The sequence below is a fragment of the Coregonus clupeaformis genome, chromosome 7 (assembly GCF_020615455.1).
Source record: "Coregonus clupeaformis isolate EN_2021a chromosome 7, ASM2061545v1, whole genome shotgun sequence".
Classification (NCBI taxonomy): domain Eukaryota; kingdom Metazoa; phylum Chordata; class Actinopteri; order Salmoniformes; family Salmonidae; genus Coregonus; species Coregonus clupeaformis.
The window spans coordinates 28,093,668-28,116,978 of record NC_059198.1 but is presented as its reverse complement, the minus strand read 5'-3'; the positions used below and the strand labels follow the sequence as shown (position 1 = coordinate 28,116,978).

At 42.6% G+C, this 23,311-nt stretch overlaps 1 protein-coding gene across 14 annotated transcripts; it reads right to left on the bottom strand.

Annotated features, from left to right (window-relative positions):
* Positions 1-77: 77 nt before the first annotated feature.
* LOC121550841 (ELAV-like protein 3) lies at positions 78-20,255 on the bottom strand. 14 transcript variants are annotated; one of them, XM_045221301.1, is made up of 8 exons: positions 19,722-20,255; positions 10,184-10,403; positions 9,906-10,009; positions 7,748-7,901; positions 7,090-7,315; positions 6,891-6,944; positions 6,441-6,479; positions 78-5,586 (listed from the first exon to the last, which is right to left on the bottom strand). In XM_045221301.1, exons 1-8 carry the CDS (start codon positions 19,737-19,739, stop codon positions 5,259-5,261), a joined length of 1,143 nt encoding a protein of 380 aa, XP_045077236.1. In that variant the 5' UTR covers positions 19,740-20,255; the 3' UTR covers positions 78-5,258. The 14 variants fall into 14 exon arrangements, with proteins under 14 accessions (XP_045077236.1, XP_045077225.1, XP_045077229.1 ...); XM_045221290.1 differs by having other exon boundaries at positions 78-5,607; positions 10,163-10,403; positions 19,722-20,254; XM_045221294.1 differs by having other exon boundaries at positions 78-5,607; positions 19,722-20,254.
* Positions 20,256-23,311: the final 3,056 nt, after the last annotated feature.

Below are 23,311 nucleotides of genomic sequence, written 5' to 3'. Positions count from 1 at the left end.
TATGGTTTTGCATTGTTACCTTCTGGAAACGACAACAACGCTCAATGTCATCTTGTAAAAACAACATGAGTCACTCAGATTTGTAACCTTTTATTTTTTCTGGCATGTAAAGTACAAATAATTAAACAATTCCATGAAAAAGTCTTCAAGCGTCTTCAGCTGAAATCCCAGTAATAAATATCCTAAACTGAAAGGTTTATTATTTTCTTTGTTACATTTTGTCATTGTTCATTTGGTCATGTTTGGAAGTATGAGATTTTGATATCTTCCTACTGACATTGATACATTGATGCCAGTAGATCTGTTTTGATCATTTTCTCCTTTGATTTGTTCTACCATTCCAGGAAAATGTTGTAAGAAGAACGTCACTAAGTTACTGTGTCCCCTCTTCTAAATAAATAGACACAAAATACAGTTGGTTGAGAAACAGAAGAACCACTGACCCCTTTCCTATACGAGTAACCCCCAACGATGCTTTCCTCCTGGCTGCTGTTAGAACTACTGTACATAGAACTCAGATGTCATGTTGGAGTTCTGTGCTATGGTCCTTCTAATAACTACAGTAGTTCTGTTCATCAGCAGTAGGAGGGAAAGCATGTTGAGTGCACATGGAGCCTCAGGCACTGCCTAAGGTCCAGGCTCCGCCCTGGAGCCTACAATAGGCCACACCCCAGGCCCAGCCCATGTCCTGACTGACACTCCCCAAGGTTCTCAGTGGCTGGAAAAACAAGACTGTGATTAGATTAAATAATCAAAAGGTTTTCATTTAACAAGACAAACAGAACACAGGCAGTAAAGGCATAACATCTAGCACACAGCATGTATGTTTATACACTTCAATTAGTTAAATATAGCAGTGCATTCTTTGACTATGGAGAACATTTCCAAATCGTACTTCTAAAGCTGTTTTTTAATCTATTTGTTCCCTTTTTAAGAAAGAATATGTAACCACAATTTTGGCAAACTTAAAATCTTTTAAACTTGCAAATATAATGAAATAAACCATAAATATACACAAAACATACTTTATACGAGGCAATAATAATAATAAATAGTTTTTAAGTTAACAATAAGTTAAAACTACAAGCTTAAAGTCGCCCAAATAATACAAGTTTGTTGGCGCTATCTTGAATTTTTTCTGTTTAAATTGTTTATGTTGCAACAAAAGCTACCACAGACTTTTACAAACACAATTGAACACATTTTGATTGAAATAAAATTCTAACTAAGTCTAAAATCTGCATACACTAAGAACTGCAACTAATTCAATAATGGAATGGGAAAAAAAATATGACCCAATCAAAGCAACCAAATAAAATATTCGACCCATGTGTGTCCTATATGGCAACGTCAACAACACAAATACGCTAAGTTAACATGTGAGTCTTGATATGTAAAAGAAAATCAATAAATTACAGGAAAAATGATAATTCTAAAATCGACGTGGGCTAAAACTGATGATATATTAGACAGTATCCCTTTCAAGGTCTTTTCAATTAAATTGCTCTTTTTTTATTCACCCAATAATAATATGCAGTTAGTTTTAGCTTGCATGTTCAGAGCACTAATCCGGGGCTGGGATTATGGACATTTTCAGAGCTCTCCATCGGTGCTTGTTTGATTCTCTTTAATGAATCAGTGCATTAACACTTTTATTTCTTTACATTTGATCCTTCCGCCTTTTCCGCAAACCATTTCAGTGTGATGTTTAATTTCTTTTTCTTTTAAAAAATATATATATATTTTTGTTCTCAGTCAATATAAAAACAAAGCACATTGTTCCATAGGAAAGTTTTTTTGTCTTTTTAAATGATTATTTGTTTATTGTTGCTCAAGCAGTGCAGTACATTTGTCTACTGCCATTGTCCTTGGCTCTCTACCATACGTAGGTGTGGGAAGAGAAGAGGGTCTCTGTATTGGCTGTGTAAAATGGGACAGTTTGTTGTTGGTCTAGTCTAGGGTGTGGCCTAGGGCCTATTGTTGGTCTAGGGTGTGGGGGAACTGGGCTGGAACTGTACCCCATATCACAAGTGGGACTACTACTTCAACTGCAGCTCAACAACGTGGCCTATTTGCTGTTCTGTTCCCAAGATTCACATCTGGTCTCCTAAAGTGATGCTGTATCAGTCCTACTGTGCTACCTTCTCTTGAGTATGGGCACAACTCATTGAATGGGGAAGGGAGGAGTGGGGTGGAGTTAAATTATGACAGGGTGTTATTGTCTGACTTTTCATTTTTGTTTGTTTTGGTTGGCACACAACCAATATACAACTGGGGCACAGTAAGAAATGGAATGGTCAGGGTTAGAAAGAGGCTGATGGTGTAACAGTGGAAGAGCATAGGGTTAAACTGAAACAATGCTGTCATACTCTGATATATTGGATTCCTATTGTGAGCGGATGGTGTGAATATTACAGTATTGAGGTTCAAGAGACACTTGTGTGGAACTGTCGTGGTTTTTGCTGAAAGGTGAATTCTTTGTAAACATTGTTGTAGGTTTGTGGTAAGCACCTGTGCAAATGGGCTAAATTATATTTACTCAACAGATATGTTAACCAAAAGATATTAGTTCATTCTGATATAATTTGATATGAACAACAGATATTTCTGCAAGCGCTATGGGGATTTAAAATGATAAGGGATCTTCATGCAATATATGATAATGGTTTATAGAAGAATTATTAGGGGAACAGTTAGTAATAGTATAGACTGAATTATTCCTTATTGACACCCATATTCCAAATTATTTGGCTAAATCTTAATTCAAATATACCTAATCATCATTGCATTGAAAGGACGCTTTATTGAGAATCTACTTCAAGCCTTTCTGTTTCAAACCAGCCCAAGGTGTCTGTGAGGACAAATCATTGGGCCTGACTCACTGTCTTTACTGCAGTCTGATTTAAGTGTCTCCTTTGAAAGCAATACACTTCACTGCACAATCATTGAAGCAACACTGACTGTACGCAACTTCAGAGAAAGCCATATGTGTTTGTCTAGTTTACACTCAAAGATTGCAGTATTAGTAATGCAGATGTGTCTCTGTAAAGTTTGATTCCTAATCATTGAATTGGTTTGTGTTGATGTGTATTTGTTCTATTCCAATGTCTTTGTTTATGTTTTCAATAGTTTGTTTATAGGTTGTGGTTGAAAAAGTAAGGTTGTGTGAGATAACTTTTCTTCTTCGCCCCCTTTCCTCGACCCCCACCTATACACCGCATGCAGGCTCTCCTCCCTCTCTCTCTCAAAGATCAAAGGTCTTAAAATACAGCCATGCGGTGTCCCAGGTTTTCAGAGTTTTAAGAATCTGTAAAAATTCAGCACAAGGTCTTGTTCTTTTGTATGTATAAAAATAGATTTATCTCTAAAGTAATCCTTTCAAAGAGATGGTTGTCCTCTTTGGCTAACACAGCGTTATTTAGAAAAGCAAAAATGTCTTGAACACACTTTACCTTATTTAATCTATTATATGCAGATGTCTTTATATTGTAATCCTATCTCTCCCCATGAAACGTCAGATATTTCAGATATGTTGTCGTTATATTTTCATCAAGGGGTGTCATAAATGATTTCAATGGGTTTGTTGATATTTGTTTTTACATTCTAGCTAGGTGATAGTGCCGATCAGATGTTGCGAATCAACAATAACTTATTTTTGAATTGCCAATGTGAGATAAACAAACTCGTTACTGTTGGTTTCTGCAGGCTTGATTTCTTCTATTTTGACAGGGCAGGCAGGGTTACAATGAGAGTGATTAGAAACTGATTCTCAGGAGCTTCTATAAAGTGTCATATAAGGGGTTTGAATGAAACGGAGGAGTGTTTAGCGAACTGAGGAATAGGTAAGAAGCTGTCTCACCCTCTGGGACTCAGTGAGGAGATATCACTGAGTCATGACGGAATCTCAACCTAAGTCAAAACTGCCGTCCTCTCAATCTGATCCATGCATAATGGTGATGTTGAGCCTGTCTAGCCAGGCCAATCATTTCCATTGAATTGTAAAAACCTTCTCATTCCCTTGGAGGGGTGTTATATCTGGTTGGGTGTTTTGGTAAAGTGGCTCTGTGATTTGGTGAAATGACTGCTCTAAACTCACGGTCCCTAGTCTCTCAGAGAATTGTACGTGAACACTGTCTCCATGGGAACACTAGCTGGGACAATGCTCTACTTTGTTCACACAGACAGCTCTGTTTGTGGTGGAATCCATCAATTCTACTCTCTGAATAAAAGAACCAGAGTGAAAAAATACAGGGAGATTCTTGGATGTCAGTGATGTTCGGTATTCTAGTGTTGTTATATGTGTGACTGTGTGTTTCTGTAGTGGATGTGTTGTGTTTTCTCTCAGTGTGAGTGAGACTATCTGTGTTGTGTAGTGAGGGTGTAATTCTGGTGGCCTTCAGGCTGCTTGTCTTAGTGACCAGTATCTTTTCAGTTTGATAACCTAAATCGTATTGGATGTGACCTTAATAGGGTAGAGAAACTGCCCTAAAGATAGGCACAACCTACCTAATGTAGAGCCAGGAAACAGTAGTCAAAGTTTCTAGAAAAAGCTTACATACTCGGCTATTATAACCACCTTAAATATTGAATATATAGTTATATTTTAATATATGTATATAAGAGAACACTGTTTTTAATTAATTTTCTTTGATCTAAAAAAAATTCACCAATTCAAAATGCCCAAGTGTAAAAAAAAGTGACTACACTCTCTCCAGCAAGATAATGGGATAGTTCGTGGGGTAAACGTTTGGGGTTTAAATTGCACATATTTGTAGTTCATTTTAGATTTTAGATCATTTTGTTTCAGCAGTTTTTGTCATTATTTGCCTGAATTCAATCAAAGCACTCAGCACACATTCTCTGTCACATTCGTTAGACTGTCTCCCTCATCGAGGCCTCTACCCCCAACCCCAGAGACCAACTACCCAACGCACCTCTACTAATTCAATCCAGGCAAACATAGGGAAGGACTAGCATGTTGTGTAAAGAGAAAATAAAAACTCTACTAGTGTATTTGTTTGAAACTCTGACTTTGTGTATGTTTGTGTGTGTATGCATGTCTGATAGTGTATGTATGTATGTATGTATGTATGTATGTATGTATGTATGTATGTATGTGTATTGGGCTGTGTATGGGTGTGTGTGCGTCAGAGAGAGAGACTCAGTCCAGGCCCATGTAGAGTGACGGTAACAGGGAGCTCAGTGGCGCTCCCTGCTGGCTGAAGGAGCTGGCGTGAGCTAGCAGCTCTCTCTCTCTCTCAGGCCTTGTGTTGCTTGCTGGTCTTGAAGGAGACCTGCAGCACGCGGTCTCCCAGGCGGTAACCGTTGAGACTAGCGATGGCCATGGCTGCCTCATCGTAGTTGGTCATGGTGACGAAGCCGAAGCCCTTACATTTGTTGGTGGTGAAGTCACGGATGACCTTGACATTTGTGACGGCGCCGAAGGGCCCGAACAGCTGCCACAGGACGCTTTCGTCAGCCTCTGGCGATAGGTTGTAGACGAAGATACACCAGCCGGCTCCGGTGGGCCCGGTTAGGTTGACTCCCGCAAGGCTGGTCATGCTGTCGATGGTGATGGGGGAGAACCTAGGAAGGAGAGATGGAGAACTACATTGGGTGTCATTCTGAAGTTCCACGCAGCAATCAGCTCTCTATAAACTGGCCATGTTTGTAGCTATGATATGCGCTGAAGGCTTTGTAGTCGGAGGGGCATGGAGTCTGTCTGGAGACCCAATCGATCTCCATCAACACTTTTTCTGCAGTGAGTAGATATATAAATATATGTGTGGGCAGGGCACCACAGTGGTTCCAGACTACCTGCTAACACAAAACAACACACTGTGTGCTTCTATGACACACAAACACCCACACTGCATATTTTAGTCATAGTCTCTGCTGACCAAAGCCTCTGCAAAAATTAGACACAGAAATCACAATATTGAACAAAACACAGAAACCTAGAGAGGGATGAAAGCAAATCCGAATCAAATCATAGGAAAATTGGAGCAAACAGAAGAAGAAGACGCAAACGCAATCTGGTATGTCCATGCTAGTGGAAAAGGGACATTAAAGCAAAACCGAAACTGATAATGTTAGTTCATAAAGAAATACACATAAATCAGTTCCACTATGTAATCAAACCAAAATAAAGAACCAAATGATTATAAACAAAGCCATGCCAGAATACCCTGCTGTTAGAAAGCCCTAGACACTGCTTAGCATATTTAGATGTGTTATAATGTCTGAACTGGTTGTTACATAACTACTCAGTTTAATGGGCAATGTGATTAGGGAATTAGGGAATATTTTGATAATCTCTCAATTCAAGGTGAAGGCAGCAGGTGGTATTCCGGTCACTTTGTTTGAGGTTTGTTCTTAGGCATGGATGTATTTTTTTTAGTATATTTTGTTATTTTACAAAGTACACCTTTGGCATTTACCTCTTGACTCCGTAGCTGGCGTTTAGTAAATTGTCGAGTCTGCAACGCAAGAGGGAGAAATGAAGGGGGTGGAGACGTTAGTGGTGAGGTCTGAGAGGAGGAAGGCCTTTTAACATGCAGCTCCTGCTCCTCCACCAGCTTGCCTCCAGAGGGCGCCCTTCCCCTTCGCTGTACTGTAGAGGAGCCGTCTGTCTGTCTATCCCAACAGCAACCCATCACAGAGCCACTCACGGCCTAGCCCTAGCGAACCACAACAACGCACTATGCAAATCAGTTTGTTAGTGTGCAGATAAGTGTGTGTGTGTGTGTGTGTTGGAGATCTGCATTGTCTGATTCATTTAAATGTAATTTCTTCATCTTGTTTATTAGATACTATGTTATTTGACTGGTTTGGAGCACTTTGCTTTGCTTTCATTTGATTTGTGCTTTGATAAATTGGGGGTCTCTTACATTGGTTTTGTGCTGTTATTTGGATCTGGTCCCTTTCCAAATGGAGGGATGAGGCTGCAGTTTAAAAGAAAGTCAAGAAAAAAGAGAGAGAGGAAGATAGAATGAGCGAGCGCCGTAGTGCTCGTTCCAGCAGGACAGGTGTGTCGGGTCAGATGACAGACAGGTCAGAGCAGGGATTGGGTGGTGGTGGGGGCAGTACCTGAAGCGCTGGGTCTGGTGGTGCAGTGGGCCAGTGTAGCGGCGGGCAGCGGTCTGGTACAGCTGGGTGAGCAGGGCCTGGCCTGTCTTCTGGCTGGGGTTGTTGGCGAACTTCACCGTGATGGGTTCGGCTGCGCCCAGGGGCTTCTGGCCATTCAGGCCCTTGATAGCCTCCTCCGCCTCGTTCCGCTTGTCAAACCGGATGAAGCCCACTCCTCGCGATATACCTGCTCCGGGGTCAGAAAGCAAGCTAATGTTAGCACCTGAGTGGTGAGAAGGGGGTGAGGCAGGGTGAGTCATGACTCTGACTTGGTCCAATGAGATGGGCAAGGTTAGAGTAGGGTTAAAGTTGGTTAGGGGGAGGTAGGTTAGAGTTGGTAAGGGTAAGCTAGGGTAGGTCAGGGGTATGTTAGAGTAGGTTAGGGTAATTAGGGTAGGTAAGGGGTACGTTAGAGTAGGGTTAGGGTAGGTCAGGGGTACATTATAGTAGGTTTAGGGTAGGTCGGGTACGTTAGAGTAGGGTTAGGGTAAGTTAGGGTAGGTCAGGGAACTTTAGAGTAGGGTTAGGGTAAGTTAGGGTAGGTCGGGGGTATGTTAGAGTAGGGTAATGGTAGGTTCGAGTAGGGGTCAGTTGTGCCAGAAGTGAGTTAAGGCTGTACCTGTAACCTGGTCCACTAGGATGCGGGAGGTGATGATGCGTCCGTACTGGGAGAACAGCTGCTCCATGTCCTTCTGGGTCATGGTCTTAGGCAGACCGCTCACATACAGGTTGGCATCACGGATAGATGCTGAGCTGGGCCGGGCGTACGATACCTACAGCACATCAAAGAAACACTAATTTTAACACTTATCACTGATTTAACACTGATATCAACACATTATTATCATATCAAAGGTTTCCCATATCTTTACTGCACATAAAACCATATAGTAGTTACTCCTAGCAGTGCTTTGTGACTGATTGTGTCCACCATTGTGCAAAGTTGACATTAGTATTCTATGGTGAGACTATAGTGTGACTTAGATTGATTATGAAAATGTCTACATATTCATGTGTTGGCGTGTATGAAAGCCAGTGAGAGAGTATGATAGATAGTGAGAGTCTGTGCATTGTTGTGAGTGGTCTGTCTGTTTGTTTACCGGATGGAGGGAGAGGGAGCGAGTGTTGCCAGAGATAGGCTGATTTCCCCTCCCTCTCCTACCTCTTTCCTTTGTTTCTAGCCTCGAGGGAGAACAGCTCCACTGGCAACCAGCAAACAATATAAATACATCACAAGACAGCATCCCTGACTGTCAACTCACTAAAACATTCACTCCTTATTATATAAACACATACTCACATATACAAGTACAGTGTAACTTGAATGAATGTGTTTTAGATATAAATATGGGACATTTCTAGTGAGAGTGAACATTTAGATTGAGATATGCAGACAATATTGAGTATTATCATGCCTATGGATGTATTTGACCCAGAGTATAAGGTTGTACTCATTCTAAATGGTGCAGTGAGTGTGTAGGACTCCAGTATCGTGTATAGTGTATGTGGACAGGGTGTGTGATGCAGTGATTGGGGGGGGTGCTAAAGGAGGGAATGGGGGTAGCGGAGGCTACCCTATAATTAACCCTCTCCCTGTCTCTCCCACAGTACAGATGGTGCCTGTAACCCATATGGCCCCTAATCCTGTCATTGGCATTCTGCTCCCCAAGCTACCCCCTACCCTTTACTCCTCCTGCCACGGCCCTCCATCCCTCCATCTTACAATGCTTTCGTGGAAATATGACATTTGCTTGGTCATTGTTTTATGGCTGTATAATATTTATTGATTTTCAAAATAGCCCTTCTGATAATATCAACATCTTTAATTTTAACAATTGTAATAACAACATTAAGAACAACGTAAATAACAACCACAAAATGTATACATTTTCTGTAATTTATATCGGCCCAATTATATTGGTATTATAGTAGTAACAGTAGTAATAATGTTAATATTGCCCCCTAAATACAATATATGTGTATTTGTACAGTAATGTAACTAAAACATATTGTACAAATGATTAACAATATGATTTACCACCTGTCTGTATAACTCCAACAGCCCAACCCAGCTCCTGATGCTGTTGACTCTCTATGCCCCAGTCTTTCAGAAGTCCGATTTTAACTAAGCCTGCACTTTATCCCAATCTTTGATCTACTTTGATCAGGTGGGAGGAGGGGGGCGGAGGGACGGATGGAGTAGTGTTTAATCTGCCCCCCTCTCCTCCCTCCTCCTCCTCCCCCTCCCGCTCCTCCCTCCATCTCTTCCCCCCATCCATATTGGGGACAAAGAAGCCCCCTAATTAGGCCAGATTGGAGGCAGATGGGGGAGCCTGGACTGACCCCCGTGCCCCACAGTGAGACTCCCTGATTACATTTCCATCACAATCACCTCTGCATGCTGCTAGCCCCTTGCTTTCTGACCTCCACTCTCCCTCTCTCCTCCTCTCCCTCTCTCTTTTCTTCTTCTGCTCACTTCCTTTGTCCCTGCGACCCCTCCCTTCTGCCTCTCCCTCCTCCATTTATTTCCTCCTTCCCCTCTTGTCACGTCTGCCTCTCTCTCCACCTCCCTTTCTTTCAGTTGCTCCCTGCCTTTCTTCTGGTCTTCCGCAGCATATTGAAGCAGAGAAGATAGCTTAGTGGTACGTTGTGGTGTCTGTCATGTGCCTTTGAGCAGGCACTTACCCCTAATTGCTCCTGTAAGTCTCTGTAGCGTTGCTAAATGCTTTTAGAAGAGAGAGTGCCAGGTTGAAAACAGGAAGGAGAGGTGCTCTTACCTTAATTGTTTTGGTCTGCAGTTTGAGACCGTTGAGTGTGTTGATGGCCTTGTCTGCGTCATTGGGATCCACATAGTTTACGAACCCATAGCCCAAACTCTGGCCTAAATCGTTAAAAACAGATATCGATAATGGTCCTTTAGAAACTGTTTTTGCACCAAAATAACTGTACCTACAGGTACATATACAGTATGTGATTATTTGTTATCCTCCAACTAGAAATAGATTTTGTTTGTCTGTCTATTCATCAACTGTACCTGCTGAAGCATCATGAATACCTGTAATCTTGTCTCGGACCAGTTTGCAGGATTCAATCTCTCCGATGCTACCGAACAGGCTCTTGAATTCCTCCTGGGTCATGTTCTGAGGCAGGTAGTTGACGATCAGGTTGGTCTTGCTGTCATCTGTGGCACCGTTGGTGCTGATCACTGGCCCGTTAGGCAGGCTGGTTCCGCTCGGACCGTTGGACACCTGGGTTTCCATGGTGCTGATTATCTGCTGAGGAAAATGAAGAATATAGAACCCTGTGTACAAATAATATACATCCGCAGTAATAACACACAGTGGAGTAACGGTGGGGTGTTGTTAGTAGGCCTGTAATATAGACTCATTGAATGAATGTCCGCTCTGTCATTGTCAGCTAGGGAGAGGTCAGACATCAGCTGAGGGGGTGGAAGGATGCGAGGCAGGGATAGCAGTAGGCTACACACAGACCCCTCTCTCCCCCTCCCCGTTTCCCCCCTCTCTCCTCCCCCACTCTTTCTCTCTCTCGCTGCCTCTGGCCCTGCAGATGTCACAGTCCCGTTTCCTCCTCCCATCCCCCAGCCTCCATCCATCCATCCATCCACAGGGTCAAACAGCATTACATCATTACAGGGTCCTATGTATTGGTGGTGGTGGGGCAGGTGGGGTAGGGGGCTGTGTGACGGGGAGGGTGACATGACAGACAAAAGAGAAAGTGACATTGTCAGATCTGCTCAGCCCTAACATCTCTGAAGGCTGTCATGTAGCGAGATGGAAAGTTTCAACCGAAAAAAGAAAGACTTGGGAAAATAAATGTGGGGTTTTAGTGTGCTCTCTTTCTTTTGTAAGTGCGTATTTGTGACTGACTCAAACTTGTTTGTGCGAGTGGATGAATGAGTGAGTGTGTATTTGTGCCCACAGAGGTGTGTTGGTGTCATGTGTTGCTCTGGAATACACCATGTTGCTTAATTTGACCCACGGGGGATTGACTTCATGGAACAGCTGTGTGTGCAGGTCAGAAACTAAACTTCCCTCTCTCCCTGCTCCATCTATTCTATTCATCCTCTCCTCCTTTTCACCATTCTGTCTAGAATAGAACTATCTTTTGACAGACTGTGTAAACAAGCTAGTACTAAGATGTTGTCCCTGTGTTACTGGCCTCATGGGCTCCACCCAAACTGATACAAATGTTAATTTTGGCTCCCTGTTCCAGTTCCTGGTATAGTGTACCTGGGATGTGTGGTTTAAATACGTACCATTATTCAAGCTGGTATCTGTGAGTCTGGCTGGCATGGTGACTGCAGGTCTCAGACTGGTGGGTGTTATGAGGCTTGCTAAGACGTCTACTGCCAAAGCTCCAGGGTTCTCACAGTGTAGCCTAAGCTTCTAGAGTTATTTTAGTAAGATACCAGCAGTTTCACTACTGTTTGTCTATTGTTTTGGTTATAGCCTATGTTTGTAATTTTCCCTTTTGCGTGGCAGGGTTTTCTTTTGATGTGTATCCATTCGTCTTAATGGAGTAGACTGAGTAGTGTTCCTTTCCCTGCTATGAACATATTACTCTAAAAGCATTCATTGCTTTGATGATATCCCCCAAGCCCTATTGTAGCTCTTAGTGTCCTCCATCTTGTTTCCCCCCTTCGTGCTCATGCCCCTCTCTCTCTCTGTCTAACCTGATTTCTGCCTTGAGCTGTACCTTTAACCATGTTGCCCAGGTAACAGCGGCTTCAAGACTGTTGCTAATGGCTGGCTGACTGGCTGACTTTTGGTTGTGTGTGTGTGTGAGCGTGCGTTCTCTCTGCCTCTATCTTTCTGTCTGTGTGCGTGCGCAGACAGAAAGATAGAGGCAGAGAGAACGAAATAAATCCATCTCTGTTGGGCAGATATTGTTTTTCTCCATGTATTAATATTCGATGGCTTTGCGGAAGCAGAGAATATATTTAAGTCAAATTGACATTGACAGGGAGAGAACATCAGAGGGAGAGGAAGTGGGAGAGGGAAATGGAGTGAATTATGACAGCCTAAAAATAAAACACAGCAAACACACATATCTAAGCAGCACAAGAGAGCCGCTGCAAAGTAGACTAGCCATCCATCATACACATGTTATAGGCTTCTTTGGTCTAGACTAGAGCGGTAAGATCTGCTGATCTCGGGACTGCTCAGGAACAGAACATGGAAAGAAGGCGCTACAATACCCAGTTAAAAGATCATCCTTCATGCATAATGGGACGAACAAATAGTCCACATGGGTATGATAAATAGATGAATAAAATGCATCTATCTACTATGTGTCGCCATGTAACACACAAACGTCTGAAACTAAAAGAAATATGAATATTTTCTGAATCTGCCCCAGAACTGACCAAATATTACAGCCCTTTGCACAAAGACACCGAATCCCAGCAAATTTGATTTGTCAACTGAAATAGACCTCAGTGTGGCAGGCCAGACATTCACAGTGACAAGTTCTAATGTTATATAATTCCCAGGCTCAGACTGGCCACAGAGACACAGAGGGAGAGACTGGCTGACACAAGCAACATCTAACATCACCCTGAGATCTCCATGCAAACATGCAGGAGGATTAAAAAAACAGAGTGCATTTAGGATGCTATAAATAGAACGAGTCGGAACATGTTAGCCTTTACAAAGAAATTAGGGGAAAATATAAACTACTTCCATAACAATATCCAAGTACTGATATGGCAAGGATGTAGGCAATAACCCATCTGGCCATAGATAAAGGGCCAACCAGCCCACCTCTGATAGGGATATATATCGGCTAATTCTGTTCATTAATTCTGTTGCTAGTCATGATGAATGACAACAAAGAGAGTTACCACACACAAACGCATTAAACACACAAACGCATTAAACACACAACCCCCAACATCGTTCAGATTTCTGCTGTTGGTTGGGCCAGCTCTTCTGTCCCGGCACTAGATGTGCCTTTCTTTTTCTATTTCTGGGACCTGAGAGATCTCCCTTAATATTTAATGGACTGCATCATCAGCATCACCTATACATGGACCAAGACTCCACGCAAACAAGAGCCAAGAGCCTTACCTCCTCTCCTCTCTCGGCCTGCCGAGTGGAGCGAGCACAGCACACAGACCACCTACACTTGACAATGCTCAATTACAAAACACAGCAACATTACATGACCCAAATGTAAATATGGATACTGGCAGCGTTGGCTTCTTCAAATTGGCTTTCTTCTTGTCTATATGCATGACTGCTGTTGGTTTCCTACAAATGGAAGGAGAAGACTTGTCCTAAGACAAGAAGCAGCAGTCTGCCACATACAGTATTCAGGCCAGCTTTTGTCATGTCCTGATAAAGGTCAAAGCATGTGATGTGATTACCATTTACGGAAATCACTGTAATTGTATCAGCTAGAAGACTTGGGCTGGGCCAGATGTAACTGAGATTCTCATGCTATGCCTCATTGTACCCAATTGTACCAATGAGAATCAAACACTTGTCCATACATTGGAGTCAAGACTCCTGTCTACATCGTAAAAAAGGGACTTGTCATTAGATTCTTCTGATAATATCACATGTGCTTGGCATCTACTCTCTTCCTGTTCAGAAACATTCCTAGCATTAAAAAAAAACATTGCTTAGAAGTCTCCTGTAGTGGCGCAGTGGTCTAAGGCACTGCATCGCAGTGCTAACTGTGCCACTAGAGATCCTGGTTCGAATCCAGGCTCTGTCGCAGCCGGCCGCGACCGGGAGACTCATGGGCGGCGCACAATTGGCCCAGGGTAGGGGAGGGAATGGCCGGCAGGGGATGTAGCTCAGTTGATAGAGCATGACTCCCACGGGGGGCCAGTATAAAAAAAAAATATATATATACAGTGGGGAAAAAAAGTATTTAGTCAGCCACCAATTGTGCAAGTTCTCCCACTTAAAAAGATGAGAGAGGCCTTTAATTTTCATCATAGGTACACGTCAACTATGACAGACAAAATAAGAAAAAAAATCCAGAAAATCACATTGTAGGATTTTTAATGAATTTATTTGCAAATTATGGTGGAAAATAAGTATTTGGTCAATAACAAAAGTTTCTCAATACTTTGTTATATACCCTTTGTTGGCAATGACACAGGTCAAACGTTTTCTGTAAGTCTTCACAAGGTTTTCACACACTATTTTGGCCCATTCCTCCATGCAGATCTCCTCTAGAGCAGTGATGTTTTGGGGCTGTCGCTGGGCAACACGGACTTTCAACTCCCTCAAAGATTTTCTATGGGGTTGAGATCTGGAGACTGGCTAGGCCACTCCAGGACCTTGAAATGCTTCTTACGAAGCCACTCCTTCGTTGCCCGGGCAGTGTGTTTGGGATCATTGTCATGCTGAAAGACCCAGCCACGTTTCATCTTCAATGCCCTTGCTGATGGAAGGAGGTTTTCACTCAAAATCTCACGATACATGGCCCCATTCATTCTTTCCTTTACACGGATCAGTCGTCCTGGTCCCTTTGCAGAAAAACAGCCCCAAAGCATGATGTTTACACCCCCCATGCTTCACAGTAGGTATGGTGTTCTTTGGATGCAACTCAGCATTCTTTGTCCTCCAAACACGATGAGTTGAGTTTTTACCAAAAAGTTATATTTTGGTTTCATCTGACCATATGACATTCTCCCAATCCTCTTCTGGATCATCCAAATGCACTCTAGCAAACTTCAGACGGGCCTGGACATGTACTGGCTTAAGCAGGGGGACACGTCTGGAACTGCAGGATTTGAGTCCCTGGCGGCGTAGTGTGTTACTGATGGTAGGCTTTGTTACTTTGGTCCCAGCTCTCTGCAGGTCATTCACTAGGTCCCCCTGTGTGGTTCTGGGATTTTTGCTCACCGTTCTTGTGATAATTTTGACCCCACGGGGTGAGATCTTGCGTGGAGCCCCAGATCGAGGGAGATTATCAGTGGTCTTGTATGTCTTCCATTTCCTAATAATTGCTCCCACAGTTGATTTCTTCAAACCAAGCTGCTCACCTATTGCAGATTCAGTCTTCCCAGCCTGGTGCAGGTCTACAATTTTGTTTCTGGTGTCCTTTGACAGCTCTTTGGTCTTGGCCATAGTGGAGTTTGGAGTGTGACTGTTTGAGGTTGTGGACAGGTGTCTTTATACTGATAACAAGTTCAAACAGGTGCTATTAATACAGGTAACGAGTGGAGGACAGAGGAGCCTCTTAAAGAAGAAGTTACAGGTCTGTGAGAGCCAGAAATCTTGCTTGTTTGTAGGTGACCAAATACTTATTTTCCACCATCATTTGCAAATAAATTCATTAAAAATCCTACAGTGTGATTTTATGGAATTTTTTTTCTTAATTTGTCTGTCATAGTTGACGTGTACCTATGATGAAAATTACAGGCCTCTCTCATCTTTTTAAGTGGGAGAACTTGCACAATTGGTGGCTGACTAAATACTTTTTTCCCCCACTGTATATATTTAAGACAAAAAAATCAAAAAAAAATGGTATTCACTAACTGTAAGTCGCTCTGGATAAGAGCGTCTGCTAAATGACGAAAATCTAAATCTAGATTGTTATCCATAAATCAACCAATAAGAAAAAAAAATATGTTGTGGCAGTAATAACTAAATACAACAGCTTCTCTCTTAGCAAATAATGGGAGGTCACAAGGAGGCCTCTGCTGATCTACCCACTGAGATGGGGAACTATATTACTGCTACACACTGCTGTTAGTGCTACCACTGATGACAACACAGTCATTCATGGGTGATGCAGTCGCACTGTACTGGGAGAGTCATAGAATAGAATCTCTATCTCTGAGTGAGATAAGGTAAGAGAGAGAATTTAAAAAGGTTATTTCCTGTTGGCAACAACACCATCAGAAAATACTAGGTTCTGAATATTTCAGGGAATTTAGTAGTTGTTGTGTTCTCTTTTTCATGTGCAACTCATCAGTAAAACACTATTGCAGACACTGTTGTACCACAATAAAACACAACTAAAATGGTAGTGCATTAGTCTTATTTGAGTAACTTGAAAACGAGGAAATACATTTGAAAATCAAATTTAATGGAACCACCAAAGACAGGGGATTCACTAAACTAAGGTTTAGCTCAAGAGAAAGGCTTCGATTTTCAAGGCTTTTTTTTCTCTTTCTCACCCTTGTTTTTAAAATATACATCAATCATTCTTTTGGAAGGCCTGAATCACAAGTGAATTCTAGGCTGGGGTTGTCAATGGGCCTTCTAAATAACACAGATTACAGGATTATCCTAAACAAAAGGCATTAGCCACACTCTCTACAGCTTAAAGAGATCATGGTGGCAGCTGTAAAACAACAGGGCAACACAAGTCACAGCCCAACACTCACAACCTTAGCCTACATACAGTCAGTAACTAACACTCAGCACTAACACTCATTTTTAATAGGCCTATATATATATATTGTTTTCTTTCAGTGTTATATTAGGAAAATGTGATATTTTTAAATAATTTCCCCGTTTGTCAATGCACTTTAAGACACAGACATAAGCCATGTTGCGAATTCCTTGTGTGTGTGTGTGTGAGTTTGTGTGTGTGTGTGTGTGTGTGTGTGTGTGTGCGTGTAGCTTTCGTTGAAACCAGGGGCGCTATCCAGAGTGCTGAAGTAGGGAGTGGCTTTCAGGCGATTCCGTTTGAGTCCAGAATGCATTGTCCAAGCCATCAAGCCTTTTCTGTAACATTTCGGAATGCTTCATTCGCTTCTTTTCACGCATTTGAAAATATTCGCATTTATATTACAGAACATCTTCTGCCCTAACCTTTTTCTTTTTATATATTTCATGAAAACAAGACGTGCGCTCTGTAGGCATTCACACACCCGAGCGCCTTTTTGCTGAATAAACGTATTGAAACAACCAAACAAAAGAGCCACCCGTTCCTCCTCTTCTCGCGCGCAGAGACTATGGCAGCTCTATGAATATTAATGTAAACAGTAGCGCTTTGTTTCATGGCCAGAGGCTGCAGGACGCTCCGGGAACAATGAACGCCACAATTGCCAGCACCATTTCGCTCCAGTAAGTCAGTCATAATAGGCCTGATAATAATAATAATAATAATAATAATAATAATAATAATAATAATAATAATAATATGTACAACATATATTTTTAGGACATAGAGGGAAAAATCAAATGAGGGCTATACAATTATCTTCGCTCAGTTTAGTAGATATTTTCCTCATGCTGTATTATTTCCACGACCATGGCTGTCAATTACTTCAATTTATGAGGACAGTAGTAGGCTAAGCTATAGGCTATACCATGCATGGCTTACGTAACAACCTGGCAATTGAGGACTCGTATTCTTATGTAGGCCTACGAGTCTATTTCAGTTCCCTATAGGCCATCTTGAAGAAGTAAATATAGGCTATTTCTAAATCAATCCAAATCTTTTTAGGCTACACCTGATTTTGCCCCCCAGTCATACTCCAGGGTGCATTGATTTTCTAGACGAAATAATTTGACAATACATGTAAATACAGTATACATTTTATATTATAAACTTATAGCGTCAGTTCTATTTAGGCTCGTTTACACTTGGTGGCATCTGCTGTCCTTGTCCTTGAATCGCGTAAGCGCCTCGGGAAGGTTATCTGACTCAACTGTTTTATTTGCTTGGCACTGCGGTACAGGCATGCTCACGGAGGACTGCGGAACATGTGGACAGGAGCTATAGGCCTACGTGCATGACGCTGACTGGACTCTGGGCCTGCCTGTCCTAAGGGCAAACACTGATTAAAACAAATAGGCTACTATTCAATAAGGACAGCTGAAACATATTGAGGCTATAGGTCTAGTTAATTATCAAGTGGACTATTGATTGAAATAATTGCATTATTATGATCTCAAAGATTTAGGCCTTGCAAAATAAGTCTGCTCTTACTATATTATGTAGGCTACTAGACTTTATTTTGGGCCTACACGACCATCACAGTAGGCTACCAAGTCCCATGGAATGGTCATTCGATGTGATCATTTATGTTGGCCTATATTGTGTATAATTTCTAAATGGCCGTATTTGTGTTTTTGGTTGCAACAAATTATTATATCCCCTTGGATATGGTAACAGCCTATTATTTAAAATAAATGTGGTTCTACCTGCACCTGTCATTAAAATCTGTAAAGTAAGACGATAGAATATAGGCATATAGCCTACTTGATAAATATATAGCCTTTTATATAAAGAATAAATATAGAGCATAAAAGGTAGTTATTTAATCATATTTTGCTTATTTAGCTTGCTCCTTGCATGCCAGTTTTCCTAAGCCATGAGAACAATGCGACGGTAAATCATTCCACCTGCTGACAGGTATAAATTGGAGGCAGCGCCATTAAGTCAAGAGGAAAGGATGTTTGGAGAGATGAAAGCTTTGAGACCAATAGCCAGCGCGTGCCATCATTATGCGCTGGAGTCCAGCAGAGACACGCCCAATTCGGCCGTCGGCTATGAGCTAGGCTAATTTATCACTGCTAAGGCTACAAAAACCCTTTTATCAAACAGGCGTGATTCAAATAGGAACTAGCTTTTGAAAATAAGTGTTATGATGGATGGATAAAAATGTGCTTGTAAAAAAGAAAACGCCAGTCGCCATCCCTCTTTTCGCGGCCTCTGAAATTTCCATCCCATTTACTCCGTTGCATCGCAACGAGAACCCTTAGGAATTTTGACTTGCCTGATTCAATCCAAACCAATGGATGCGTAATCTCTCTTCTTCCCCTCCCCCTCCCTGAGTGACTCGACCCTTTTTCTTTGCCTTGCTCTCGATGGGCCCTCAGCCTCCGAGGCATCATGTTTTGTCTCAGAAATCCGTCTCGAGCATCCTTGTGCTGTGCCAGGCAGCGCAGGCGGAGAAAGACATTCCTCCCCCACCACTCTATCCGCCGCTCAGCAGCAGCAGCCGCACGCGGCCTCAACACCCTCACCCCCCTACGCCCTTCCTTCTGTCTTTTAAGTACTTCTCTTTATTCCTGCGGAATTCTGTAACCTTCACTGCGCTGCATTGTGCTTAAAATTTGTATACAAATAATGCAGCCATGGATTTTGATATAGCCTACTGGGCCTAAGATAAACAAATATATGGTCCAAAAAAATGGCAGAAGAAAGCATTTTGCTCTCCAGCGTCGAAGACGCAGGCAGGGATGGAGCCTCGCGCAGGCAGCCGTGGCGCATCGCTCAGCATGACATTACTAATTGCCAGCATCGATCGTTAATCTTGTCAAGACAATATCCCATAGCCGAGAGAGCAGTAGTATAAGCCTATTTAGGCCACTAAAGCTTATAAATATTGTGTGTAATACATGTGTGTTTGTTTATACCAGTATTATAGCTAGCTAGCCTATCATAGATCGCATATTATATCATATTCAATATGTATATATATATATATAGGCCTATATATTAATTATGCATTCATGTATATATGTTTGTGTACAATTCAATCAAGTGGAAAACAAAGGGTCTGCGCTCCAAAATGTAGCCTATGCAATGCATGCTGCTGCTACAACAACCACCATCCTTGCAAATAGAAGAGGAAAATGAGCCATACGTACAGTAACCATTCTTGACATACAATGAGAGTGATCTAGGTCCTTCTTGGTTTGGCAGGTCTTCAAGCCGTAGGTTGAGTCAATACTATGATCTGTAGTGTTTATATTAGCTGGCCTGTGTATTTACTGTAGAGAGGCTGTGTCCAAATCCAAAAGGAAAAAAAGAAAAAAAGAAAAAAGCCAGTGTTCAGCAGGGGAATCTCAGCCCTTGGAGATTGGTAGGTGTCCTCTGTAGGGTGAAAATGAGGAGAAAGGGGTTTTCTTCAGGATGATGGTGAGGGAGAGCTTTCTCTCCGAGTGGCGTGGGCGACGGTTCAGAAAAAAAGAGAAGCAGTGATCCCCAGCAGGGTGTGTCCAGGGGAGGGTGTTCTGGTTCGGCTGTGTTGTGTGTGTAATATTCCCAGCTCCTCTTGCAGTCTCCTTCTGTGCCTCTGCTGCAATGTTCTTCTTTTATGCGTCCTTCTGGCTGGCAGAGCTCGCTCCTGATTGGCTAATTGTGCAGGGAGGGTACTACACACGGCAGCCATTGCAATGCGCTCCTCTCCCACTATCCCCTTCAGGAGAGATCACCAGGAGCCCCCCCCTTTCTCCTCCTCCATCTCACTGCCCCCCTCCCTCCATCCATCCATCCATCCCTCCACTCCCTCCTTCTCTCTGCCGTTCCTTTCTTCCTGCCTCCCCCTCTCCACACACACATGCAGAGCTGAGTGAATAGAGGCTCCACCTGCACTATCAGAACAGATGGGTGCAGCAGCAGAAGACAGCAGTTTTCTCTCTCCGTCTCTCTCTTTCCCTACTCTCTCTACATGTCCTTTCTTCATCCCTCATTTTCCCCCGTTTGAAGCTGTATTGGACAAAATCAGTGTTTTAGCTTTTGTCCTTGTGAAAAAAGGACTCTCTGTGTACACTCACACAGGGAGTCTACCATTTTAATGCAGCCAATCACAGCACAAACAAACAAAAATGGCAAACCATTAAAATCAGGGCGTAATACGTGGCCAATAACAAAGCAGGAAATCACCAAAGCTGACTAATGGGATGAATTAGGGATCCCTTCCTATTGGCTGTGTGTTCCTCTACTGTTCCAGTCTACTGTTCCAGTCATGTGCAGGGCAGATGGGGGACTAGGACTGAGTCAGGTGCAGACATGAGAATATTTGGATTTGGCTGCTGAATTGATCTGTGATTATATTCAATATATACTTCAGAGATGAAATATTATGATATCAGTTATGTTATGAAAATGAAGATAGGCATGTTTTGTAAAGACAAAAACAGCACAGCAATGGCAGTGAAAGTGATAGACAGTATAGTACTCAATGTTTCTGAAACATCCTCCTTTTGAGGAGTTGTCATCTCTCCATCCATCCCTCCCTCCTTCCTCCACAGCAGTGAGTGTGTGGCGAGTGAAGTGCTGACTGAGACTGACTGTTTGGTCTCATCTATAATGCATCCTCTGCCCCGGGACATGATGTGTGACAAATGACCTATTTCTGCACAGACCCCCATAGGGCCTTGACCTGAGGGTGCGTGTGTAGCTACATTTGTGTGTTCTGTGTGTGCGTGTGTGTGTGTGTGTGTGTGTGTGTGTGTGTGGGGGGGGTATATACATAGTGGGTTGTTGTTATTCAATGGTTAATATGTGTGATTGTATTTTTGTGTATGTAAAATGAATACTAATGTGTTTAGTGTGTTTGTGTATGAGGTTAGAGTGTGTGTGCATGGTGTTGCATGATGTGACTCTCCCACAACAATGGTGTGTTTTCCTGCCTTCCTCTCAGACTGACCTTGATGTGTCCTTAGATGTCTCCGCCTTGAAGAAATTATGGGGGAAGCAGGAGGGGGATGGGATGATTATTGGCATTGACTGTTCAGGTAGCAGGCATCTGCATTTAATCTGTGGATGCTATTTTTGACATGGATGTATTCTGGAGGACAGTAGTGGTGCCCATATAAAGATATCTATCCATTTGTATCACTATGTGTGTTTCAATATTCTCACATTTGCATACATAAAACAAACATGCTTGTATAAGAGGCGGACAGTATGGAGTGTGTAGGCGATAAAAGAGGGGACTGTGTGTGTGTGTGTGTGTGTGTGTTCGTGTGCATGTTTGTGTGCAAGTGTGAGTGATAATGCCCTATGTAGCTACAGTCTGGCATGATGTTTACGATGTGCTTATAGATGTGTAATGTATGTTCGATATGCCTATATACATTTAGCCTAGATACTGAAGTTAATGTAAATGGAATGTAAACAGTGTTGTTAGAAATACTACTTTCCAGTTGTAGGCCATAGTATTTGTGGGTTTCAGGTTAAACGTGAGCATGGTTCTGGGGTGAACACAACAGAACTAGAGTAAAGCTGGCTGCTCTAGGCTGATCTTAGCTGCTCCACTGGGTTGAAATAGATGCTAATTCACCACATAATTGTATCGTAGCTTCCTGCTCTTTTGGCTCTCCCTGCCTCCCTCGCTCTCTGTTTGTTCCACTCCCTCCATCCCTCCCTCCCTCTCTCTCTTCCTGTACCTCTCTTCCTCTCTCTGTCCTTGTCCTGCAGCTCTCTCCCCCAGCCCAGTCAGTTTGTGAATGTGGGCCCTGTCTGATATTTTACATAATTGCCTTACATAAGTAGCCAGCTCAGCTCAGAGCTGGGATGATATTAGCGGAGATGAATATTGCATGAGGAAAGCACTCGTTAAGCGTTAATAAGAGGAGAGAGATGGGCCCCGCTGTCAGTCTGTCTTAACCCCGCCCTCACTGTTCACTGTTCTGTCAAGCACTGACTCAATTCAGTCTGTACTGTATGTGTTTGTGTCTGTCTGTGTGTGTGTGTGTGTGAGAGAGAGAGAGATAAAGTGTGTGTGTGTGTGGTTGTGAACGTGTGTCTGTCTTTCTGTGTGAAAGTGTGTGTGTAGCCTATGTACTGTATGTGAGTGTCTGCTAGAGAGGCAGATTTTGTCATTAGGTGCTTGTGTGTTGTGTTTTCTGCTTTGTTTGCTGAATAAAAGCGGCTCTTGTGACACAAAGGCACCCAGGTCTTTTAACTGACTGCAGCCCCTGGCACTTGCAGTTCACACTTAGTGTGAATAAACAGGCTTAATTGCGGTCCCTCATTAGAAGGCACTGGTTGGCAGCAGGGCAGGCTGCAGCTGAATCCTCCTTGTGGGTAGGAGGAGAGGGCACCTCAAGCACCTATTGTACATCTCTATGAATTAAACAATCAAGCATCGCTTTTAGCCTGAAAACCTTTTGTTGTTCTACTGATTATTTTCTTATTTCTAGGGGCCCTTCTCTCCAGTGGAGGTGATTAGGAACCCTGTTGCATGGGTTGGGATTCTGAAGGGGCCCTCAGGCATTCTATTGTTCTAACTCATATAGCTGGCTTAGTGTGTTGATTTGATTTGCTGTCTGCATAAACCGTATGGAATGCATATTTGGTGGCACTGGGAGAAATGTATGCATTTTGAGCAGCTTATTAATATGTATGTAAAATTCACAGATTCTGAAATTGTCACGCCCTGGCTCTGGGGACTCTTGTATGTTGAGCCAGGGTGTTAGTTTCTTTGTGTAGTGTCTATGTTTCGTTTCCT